The sequence below is a fragment of the Amphibalanus amphitrite genome, unplaced genomic scaffold, assembly GCF_019059575.1.
Source record: "Amphibalanus amphitrite isolate SeventyFive unplaced genomic scaffold, NRLGWU_Aamphi_draft 000176F_arrow, whole genome shotgun sequence".
Classification (NCBI taxonomy): domain Eukaryota; kingdom Metazoa; phylum Arthropoda; class Thecostraca; order Balanomorpha; family Balanidae; genus Amphibalanus; species Amphibalanus amphitrite.
In genome coordinates, this window is record NW_024881671.1 from 540,499 (window position 1) to 551,257 (window position 10,759).

Genomic DNA, 10,759 nt, shown 5'->3' on the forward strand with positions numbered 1-10,759 from the left:
ATTATTGCAGATAATGATGCGACCGAAAACAAAGCATTTAGGTATATGTGTCTAGAACGGCCGCTGACTTGTTGGACAAGATCCCCAATCTTAATTCGCTAGATGGGAATAAAATACTCGGCATGTGATACATATAGTTATACCCCTCGATTTGCCCCTCGCGTTAAGTCTATTCTAATCATCACTGTCGCTTTTTATCCGAGATGATGTCGCCGCTAAACAGGTTGCTCTGTTTGCTTGCTTGCGTTGAATGGCCATTACGGATTATTGAAGGATTATGATAAAATAGGAATGGGGCAAGGGAAGATATGCACTGCAGGTGTTTAATTTAGATCACAAAGGCATCATTTCCAGCATCGTGCAGAGTCATTATCTTCCCCTGTTCTGCACTGCGGCATCTCCGCGCCCCACACAAGGCGTCCTCACTCCACGGCCGGCCGCCGCCAACTGACCCACTCGCCGGGCGCCGCGACCTGACCCGTGTCGCTGCCGCGGCCTGCGCAATAGAGTCGGGGCTGGAATCCGGGGGTTCGACCGGCCGGCCGCCTCTGGAGCGGGGGACTTTTTTAGTAGACCTACTGTACCCCCCAAACCCCCTCTAAATATTGACCTAGAGCAACCAAATTTACACAGGGGCGAGAACTCCAAGGAGCCCACCTACCTACCAAATTGGTGTTTCTAGGTGCCATAGGAGCCAATCGCGAGGGGGGTTGCATCGACCCCCTGCCAGGCCGTGTTATGAAAAATGCCCTGCCAGGGCGAGGGTTTATACTACAGATATGTATCATCAGCCACTGACTGTCGCCGGTGTGCTCCGTCAGAGTTGCTTATTTTTAACGTATGACAGCACTCGGAAAGCTATTTTGAGTGCAGTTACGTGATGCTAGCACAGAAAAGAAATGGAAAGGATATATGAGCACTCTCGTTTGGAGTGTTTTTGTTAACTCATCAGAAGCACGTAATTATTGTGAAACATTTGCATACGAAAACTAACGTTATCTTCATCATCTGTCAACTCTCGTGGCGGGTATGTAACCCTCTTCTTTATTTCAAGAATAGTTCCACTTGGCAAACTAAGGAAGCAATTTAAATCCAACTTTCTCGAACTTTTCCTAGAAGTGATGCAGCGTCTTACAAATCTGAATACAGAATTACATCAGCAGTTACAGACTTCAGCTAATTTTCTTGGTAGGTACCTACCTAAGCAATCTCTAGGCACTGTTCCATTAACATATTCCGAAGTCTTTATGCAAATAGGTACCCAGGAAACAGCTCACGTCAGCTAAGCGCAAAGTTGATGCATGAGGTCCAAGTGAGCCGCGCCCGCTCAATATACAATATACATGCAGTAACCAGGAGAAATTCTTCCGATGTCCTTGTCTCAGCATCGGTGGCTTACCCTATTGAACGCTGTCGCCGTTTCGGCATCCCTCGTGCAATACAGCCGTGTCTCCGTCGCCAATCGCCATCCTGTTGGGGCCGCCACTTCCCTGCCGTCCTGCTGTTGGGCTGTCGGTCTCTGCGACTCGGTACGCTATCGCACGTCTTCGTTTCTATGCCGTCACCGTCACCTGCGCGTCCCGGCAGACAGCAGCCTTGGCCTGGCTGTCACCTGGGCGCGCATCGCCTTCATCTGGGGCTTCTCGGTGGTGTGGATGAGCCTGCCGTTTGTCGGAGTCAGCCGATACGTCCCCGAGGGGTTCATGACCAGGTAAGTGAGCAATGTGTGTGGAAATAGACGTGAAAATAGATAGACGTGCTACTTTGCAGCATCTGTGTCGAAGTAGGCGGCTGAGATAGTCTGGAATGTGAGGGCACGGGGGTCGTTTCACAGCTAAAAGTAACCGTCTAGGTTCAGCTGGCTCGCTCACTCTCGTAATACAGCAGGGTATTAGACGTTCCGCTTTCTTTTAGCCACCCAACATTTTTAGATAATTGTGTTTCTAATGAAAAAATATATCCCTATAGTATGTAGGTAAGTCGCATGAGATGGAAAGTGATGAATTTCTATTTATTTATAAATGCTTGAGTTCCCAATAGATATTTTTGTTCTGTCCCTTAAATGTTAAGGCTAAATATTTAATATCAGCACAGGCTCTGCAGTATCCAAGATAGTCAGCCCAAACTCACACATGTAAGTGTAACATCAGCTCAACGGTGTCCGGACAAATTGCCGAAAGGCGATTTACCGAATGTCATTTTGCCGAATGCATTTCGCCGAATGTCATTTTGCCGATGTGCTTTTTGCCGACGTGTCAAAAAGTCGAAATGCTAAAAGTCGAAATGCCATTTGCCGACATGCCTTTTTGCCGAAATGCCAATTTGCCGAAATGCTTATTAGTCGAAATGTAACTTTGCCGAAATGCGATTTGCCGAAATGTCGATTAGTCGAAATGTAAATTTGCCGAAATGTCAATTTGCCGAAACGTCAATTTGCCGAAATGTCAATTTGCCGAAATGTCAATTTGCCGAAATGTCAATTTGCCGAAATGTCAATTTGCCGAAATGTAAATTTGCCGAAATGTCAATCTGCCGAATTGGCAGTTTGCCGAAGTGTCAATTAGTTGAAATATAACTTTGCCGAAATGTCAATCTGCAAACCTAGGTTAGGTGGTGTTTATTTACTTAGGACCGATCACCAATTTACTTTTGGTGCAATCCCCAACTAAAAAGCAAATCACATGATAGGTATCCTTTGACCTCCTGATTTCATAACTAATAATTATTAATGGCACAAGCAAGTTTAAAAACACCAATACCATGTGGAAATAAACATCAAATTGCTCGTGGCGAAGCAGTGCAGTGCCGAAGGCAATGCCTTAGGAGAGATTACAGGCAAAGGTAAGTCAAGTATTTTTAGGCTAACCCTCGCCGGCCGAGGGGGGTTGCGGGTGCCGCAACCCCTAGGGTTTTTTTCGCGATAGCTCCGAACACGCTGGCGATAGAGAGCTGAAACTTTACATAGCTGACCTTTGATTCAAGCCGGATCTTTTTACACCAACCGCATTTTCGGGTAAGGTCAGGTCACCGACCAATGACGTCATAAGTGAACCTCTGCACGGTCTTCAGATGTCGCAACTTCGCAACACCCTCACGGCCAGAGGAGCTTTCACAGGGAAATGAAACATGCAGGACCTAATATCCATTACAAGTCTCACAGCTTGTATATCTCAGATTTTCCGAAAGGTTATTTGAGGTCAGGTCATTTCCGTGACCTCACCATTATAAGTCAAGAAGAAAAATGAAAACTGATATTCTGGCGCCGGGAACGAGCTCTGACTATCTCAAGCACGCAGAATCGTGATTTGACGCCTTCCTTGCAAGGTTAGATGCGTAACTTTTGCAATGTTGACCTTGCGTGACGTCATTTATGACGTCATCAAGGTCATATTAGTTTTTCTTCAATAGCTCCCGATCAAATTGAGCTAGCGAGTCGGAAAAGCCACCAATGGGCTCAGGAAGACCTGCCGAATCGAATGATATGCAACATGACCTCTTTCCACCAACTTCATGACCTGGGGGTGCTGACCTGACCCTGACCTGAGGTCAACACCCTAAGTTGACCTGACCCAAACAAAAATTATATCATTTGACGCCCCTAAGCAAGGCAAACACGATGCTGCCAAAATCGCGGCCCTGCGGCCCTTTGTAGCGAAGTTATTCGCCAAAAACTGAACCGTACCTTGGGGCACTTGACCTGACCTCAGAGGTCACCGGTTGACGTAGGACCTTAAAATCGGGTATCAATCTCTGCGTCTCGTAACGGCGCACACGCTCGTTATTTCCGCGACGCGCCAGCTCCACCAGGGGCGAAGCGACTAATAAGCATTTCGGCAAATAGGCATTTCGGCAAAAAGGCATGTCGGCAAATGGCATTTCGACTTTTTGACACGTCGGCAAAAAGCACATCGGCAAAATGACATTCGGCAAATCGCCTTTCAGCAATTACCACCTCGGCCGGCGCGTATGTAGAAAACCAATAGGTCCGGTGAGGGTTAAATTGTTGTGTATCTGGCTTCAGGCCTTCGGCCTGAAGCCTGATGCACAACCACTTAACCTAAAAATAATTGACTTATCATTGTCTGCAATCTATTCATGTGAGTATCTTCTTCCTTATCCACGGGTAGGCAAAAATCAGTAGGTCGGGTTAGGTAAGGTTTGGTTATGTTTTCTTTTACTTTGGTGACATGTAAGTGGGTTTCTTTGCCTTTGAAAAGCGAGTCGGTCCTAAAGTTAATACTTACGGGTCAGGTTAGGTTAGGTTAGGTTAGGATAGGTTAGGTTAGGTTAATTTCGGCTAATTGGCATTTCGGCAAATTGACATTTCGACTAATTGACTTTTCGGTAAATTGACATTTCGACTAATTGACACTTCGGCAAATTTACGTTTCGACTAATTAGCATTTCGGCAAATTAGCATTTCGGCGAATTGACATTTCGACTAATTGACTTTTCGGCAAATTGACATTTCGGCAAATTGACATTTCGACTAATTAGCATTTCGGCAAATTAGCATTTCGGCGAATTGACATTTCGACTAATTGACTTTTCGGCAAATTGACATTTCGGCAAATTGACATTTTCGACTTATTGCACGTCGGCAAAAAGGCATGTCGGCAAATTGCATTTCGACTTTTAGCACTTCGCTCTTTTGACACGTCGGCAAAAAGACACGTCGGCAAAATGCATTCGACATATTGACATTCGGCGAATAAGCATTCGGCAACAAGCAGTTCGGCAAATTGTCCTGTAACCCAGCTCAACACCAGGCCAGGGTGAGATGGGGCCGGGAATCTCAAATGTGTCGCAGCCGGCAGCCTGCAGCCCTGAATGGCTTGGTGTTCAGCACCGAATATGCCGCTATAAAAAACACTCGGATCAGACCATTCTGGTTCGACAGAGGGCGATCACTTTCTAGGCCAGAGCCGAGCCCAATCCCCGAAAATGTCTGTGCTCAGAACGAATACGCGTCTGGAACTACATTGGATCTTTCATCCTTTTCATATTGGGCGAGATAAATCAGAGCCTGGCGAATAAAACGTGCCTTTGAATCACACTCGTCGACGTTGAAGAAAAGCATGTCGCTGAATGACGTATCTCTTCGAAAAAAATGATGACAGGTCAGTTCTTAAGGTAACACCTAGCGTTTATTCGTGCTTATGTCAGTTTCACTAATCAAAGGACGAAAAAAAAAAACTTATAGGTATGTTTTGTAATGATCGCACTCAACTATGTTGCTGAAATTATTGTCAATGGCATTATTTTCACCCGCTGCGTGAACCCCAGCAGTTGCATCGAAGTGCAGAAGCAAATAGAATTACGAACATAACCAATAACCATGTTGTTGCCATCCTCGTTACCTATGCTACTCGACAGATTCTTATAACGTGGGTAAAAGCTACACCATCCTCACCTGGCGGAATATTTACCTTTTTTCAGCTGCACGTTCGACTACGTGTCGGGTGACGCGGTGTCGCGCGCCTACATCGGCCTGTCGGTGGTGCTGTGCTACGTGGCGCCCCTAGTGGTGATCGCCGTCTGCTACTGCACCATCTACCGGCTGCTCGGCAGGATGCCCGACATCGCCGTGCACACCAAATACGGACAGGCCATACAGGTACGAGCCTTACACTAAATGCTGACAGGCCACACAGGTATGAGTCACACTGACACACCGAATACCAACAGGCCATACAGGTACGAGACACGCACCAAATACCGACAGGCCAGGCCATACAGGTACGAATCACGTCACATGTCAAATACCGACAGGTCGTACTGTTATGGACACACGGGGCCGATGCCATTAATACAGACCGTCCAGGCGCCGGACAGTTGTAGTTTCTGATATCGCCAATCCGCCACTGTGGGTGAGTCGGATTGTCGGTGACCGATGCCGGTGGTCCGTTACAGACGGTGCGGGAGAGCCTGGTGAAGCGGAGGGAGACCCAGCTGAGCCGCACCATCGTGCTGCTGGTGACCGCCTGGTGCCTCTCCTGGACGCCCTACACCGGTCAGTGTCCGGCGCCCGACCGCGACCAGCGGTCTGCTCGGGTTGTCACGCGATCCGTGCTGTCATTTCAGTGGTAGTGACTGTCAGCCTATAACGTGACCTGCACGGTGTAGTCAGTGGCGGTGATTGCCACGTGACCCGTGCTGTGATTTCAGTGGCGGTGATCCTCGGGATGACCGGCAGTCCCCGGCTGACTCCATTTGTGTCTCTGGCGTCCGCCGTTTTCGCCAAGGCGTCGGCCGTCTACAACCCCATCATCTACGTGTTCGCGCACAACAAGTTCCGCAAGGTGAGAGCCAGCCGGGGGTGTCACCCAGCCGCGGCGTCACCCAGTAGGGCCATCAGCCGTCGTTCCAGGCCCTTTGCACGTGACTTGAGAGTACGAGATCAGTTTGTTGTCCATGTTTTTGCGGATTATCAGCGTTGACTCCTCTATTAAAAAAGGGATAAGAAATTTAAGGAACTCTGTCGCGAATATGGTTGAGTTTTCATGCTATCAATTGATGAAATGTGTGCGGGGGGGGGAGAATATGACGATGCATCCAAAAACGAGCTCGCTGACTAGATAATACGGGGACTGGGTATCGAACTCAAACCATCGGAACAAACCCGTCGCCGCTCAGCATACAAAAAAAGCGCAGATCTAAACATAATCAGCGCCATGCCTGGACAATTCTAGCGTGGGATTTATTATCGATGGCCATTGCTTTGGTGATTGCTTTTGTGTTGTTAAGTTACGTTAATTGTGGTTTTACCGTGCGTTCAGTGTTCGAGACTCTCCCTTGGCTGGATTGTGTAAACATAAGGTCAACAATGCAAAAGTAAACTATCGAACCTTGCAAGAAATGCATGAAATCACGATTCCGTGTGCTTGAGATAGTTTGAGATCGTTGCCGGCGCCGAAATAGCAGTTTCATTTTTCCCGATTGACTTATAATAGTGAGGTCACGTGACCGACCTGACCTAATGTGACCTTTAGGAAAATTCCGAGATATACAAGTTATACAAGTTGGGAGACCTCTGGAGGATACTAGGTCATGTAAGTTTCATCTCCCTCGGAAAGTTCCTCTGACACTGGGGGCGTTGTGAAGTTGTGACATTTGAGGGCCGTGCAGTGGCTCACGTATGACGTCATAGGTCAGTGACCTGACCTGAGGCCAGTTTTACCAACAGTTTTATCAGTTTTACCAATAGCCGCCTGCCGGAATTTTTTTGCCAAAGACCTTTTCACATACGCGATGGGCGCGTAAACGCGATGGGCACGTAAGCGGATAGGGCTTAACCGTTTACGTTCCGTATGTGAAGCGGTCATAAGGCAAACAAGAAAAAAAACGGCAGACGGCCACTTTTCTGTTGATAACACTGGCCTCTGATATGAAAATGCGGTTGGTGTCACAAGATCCTGCTTGAAACAAAGGTCAGGTATGCCTAGTTTCAGCTCCATCGCCGGCGTGTTCAGAGCTATCGTGAAAAAATCCCTATGCGGAGGGGCGACCCCCCCCCCCCCTCCTGGGCGGCCGCCGAGGGTTGATCCGAAGTACCTAGTGTCTGAAAGAGACACAATCCTATGTTGCTTATATTCACACCCATGCATTGATTCAATATGACGTCTGTATGATTACTGCTGCCTACCAAAATAACGGCACAACCCGCGCCCCGTTGGGGTCTGCCGAGCAACGCGCCCCGTTGGGGGGGGGGCATTTTGCCCCCCCCCCCTCCTTGAAATCTCGAGAACCACGCAACATAGCGACAAGCAGTGAACGGTATTGGATATCCCCAACAGGGGATATCCAAACCTTGTTATTTGTTACCAAATTTCATTGACCTCGGTTAATCCGATGACGTCACAGGTCAGGTCAAATGTCGAATTTTCACCATTTGCAGGCAGTTCAAGAAATGTCGAGTAAAAAGGCATATTATTGAAAATAATCGATTTGGCAAACACATATTTTGCTATTTGAGGCCACTAATATCAGGTCAGGTCACAAGGTCAGCTCAATGAGGGTCACAATACGCAGGTGTCGTGTGATACAGGTTTTATGGTCCATTTTACATGACAAATGCGATTATGAGGGTCAGAAAACCTTATGGGCCAGTTAAGGTTATGTTCTGGTGAAGGTCAAGTCAAGGTCAGGTCAAATTAGGTCAAAGTTCAAAGTCGTTATTCTTGCATTGAATGGGTATCGATTCGATGCAGCTCGTCACGGGGAGTTCAGTGGTTGTCTTTGTTTTTCGCTGCGTGGTCTAGAATTGCTAGAAATTGAGCTTGAAAATTTGACGTCATCAATTTTGAAGTCTTTCGCTATAACTTGGCCAAAAAAGGAGATATCGATCTAAAATTTGGTATGTAAATAGAAGAGGGCAGGGACTATCAGATATATTCCGTTTTTCCGAAATTCGAAAAACTTTTGGCATTTTTGCTGTTATATAAAAACATACTTTTTATTCTGAGGGTCAAAATCACAAAATTTTGAAAACCCGAGATAGCAGTTTTGTAGCGCCGTCTTTTCTCTGCACCACCAAATAAAGAACTTTGAAATTGCTCGTTGACTGTAGCTTTTGTGAGCGTTTCAAGATTTCATGATTTTAGCTCATTTTTGCTCGAACATGATCTCAGTTTGATCTCATTAACTCCGGGCGCAAGGTGACCTAAGACTTGAAATTTGTGCGAAGGAGTCAAATTGATGCCCGGGAGGGTGCTGAGAATTGGCCGCCGTTTTCTTGTGTTCAGGAAAAAACACAGGGGGAGGGGCATGTTGCCCCCCCCCCCCAACGGGCGAACGTTAATGGCTCCTAATGCTGTACAGGATTGTTCTGTTTCCGACATAACTTACGTACGGCACAAATTTGACTCGCCAGCTGTCTATAATACTTAAAATTTATTATATAAAAGTTCTTGGGCACGCCGCCAAACCCAATCATAATCATCATAAAAGTTATTGTTGTTTGACTGTTTGTAATTGACCTGTTATCTAGTATTATAAGCCGATGGTCTTGTGCCTTTGATGCCAGTTTTTCTTCCTGTGGCCAGGTACTGAAGAAGAAGTACAAGCAGTGGTCTCGCGGCTGGAGCCCCGCCTGTGCCTCGCAGTCCGAGTGCAGCCGGTGAGACTAGTAACCATGGGTGAGGCCGTGTGCCGCGAATGGAGCGCACGACAGTCCGTTCAGCGGGCCATCCACTGACACCACAGACCAGCGAGATCAATCGCGAGCATTATATGTTTTCATGAATATCGGCCGCCAAAATGGGCTGAGCGCCTGCCCATGACACCAAGTAAACTAATTACGAGAGTGTGTCAATACAGAGGCCCAATATAGACAGCGTATGCTGCCACAGTGGACCAATATCGCCTGTTTTTCCTCACGTTGAATCAACAGTGTATCAGATGTCGCCTACTCGGCTTTCTTCGTGCTGTAACCAAAGAGCGTGTAAAAAACGCGTCTGTCCCCACAGCTGACTTATGACTGTGACCACAGCTGATTTTCTGTCACCACAGCAGAACTGTATCACCGCAGTTGACCTGTGACTGTGTCGCTGCAGGGACTCGGGCTCTGGTCTGGAGCTGCGCGTGATGCGCCGCTCGTCAGTGACAATTCGGCGCGGCCGCCTGTGCCAGTCCACGTCCTGCGGCCCGTCCAACGCGTCCCACCCGACCACACCGCGGCGCATCGTCAACGCCGAGATCTTCTTCTGAGCGGGCTGCGTCCGCGAACCGGCAGCGGGGCAGCTCACCCCTGCCGGCAGCGTATCGCCGAGGAGACTGCTGTCGGCTGCGTGCTCTGAAGGACGGTTGTGGTTGGATGGCTCATCCGAGTGACGGGTGACTGCTTGGAACGGCAAAGGTGGATGAAATCGGTGTCAAAAAGCATGAAAAGGTTGCCCCCAGTGTCAGTCGCTCAAATGAACGGTGTCAGAGAGTCCTCAGGATGGCCGGCGCCGGTGTCAGGCGCTCCAAAAATGATGACCGGTTCAGAATCGCTCGGATGTTTGAGATGCTGATGTGAACGCTAGTGAAGTGTCAATGACAGATTTTAATTGTATAGTGTGTCTTCCTAGAGAAGGGGGATAGACGATTGTGTGCTGACTGCTAACAATATTGCATAACTCATAGCTCTGTTGCAAACTGTGTTAAATGTATGTAGGCAAGAATTTTCTTGAGATTCTGAATGGTTTCCAATCTCAATAAATACTTCTCGTGGAATAAAACAGCTTTTTTTGGTAAAACGGGGAAATTAAGTAGATAAGAGTAGAAGTATATAGTTCTTTAGGTAACAGAAAGTAGATAGAGATAAGTACTAAGTAGAAAGATAATAGAAAGGTAGGTAACTTTTGGACAACCATTATTTCCTAAGGGCATTCGAAGGTCTTTCATAACACTTATGCTTCATATACTTTACTTACGCCGATATACTTTCACTTACGCCGTCATAGGTCAGTGACCTGACCTGAACCTTTTGTTTGTTTTGTTGGGTTAGGCCCTTTCGGTCTGACAAGACCATTGCAGAGCCGGAAGGATGATAGGAATTAGGGGAGACATTGGTCTGGGCAGACACCCTAGAGAGTCGCCGGGGCTGAGCCCGTCCGAAAGGACAGGCCGACCAGCCCCCCAAGCACTCTCTGTACCCGGCCACGGGGTGCGCTCCCTCGGGAGCAGCGGTGCTGCTCCAAGGGAGCTGCCGATGGAAGCACGGAACGGTCAACCTGAACCTAAAATGCGGTTGGTGTCACAAGATCCGGCTTGAATC

General features: G+C 47.7%; 1 protein-coding gene across 1 annotated transcript in view; it reads left to right on the forward strand.

Annotated features, from left to right (window-relative positions):
* Positions 1–10,222, forward strand: part of LOC122383923 (ocellar opsin-like) — a 31,720-nt gene extending 21,498 nt beyond the window's left edge. The window contains exons 5-10 of the mRNA XM_043370806.1: positions 1,588–1,711; positions 5,440–5,617; positions 5,914–6,013; positions 6,169–6,302; positions 9,045–9,118; positions 9,555–10,222. Of these exons, the coding sequence (XP_043226741.1) occupies positions 1,588–1,711; positions 5,440–5,617; positions 5,914–6,013; positions 6,169–6,302; positions 9,045–9,118; positions 9,555–9,708 (764 nt within the window). The 3' untranslated portion in view covers positions 9,709–10,222. The remainder of the gene's footprint in view (positions 1–1,587; positions 1,712–5,439; positions 5,618–5,913; positions 6,014–6,168; positions 6,303–9,044; positions 9,119–9,554) is intronic.
* Positions 10,223–10,759: the final 537 nt, after the last annotated feature.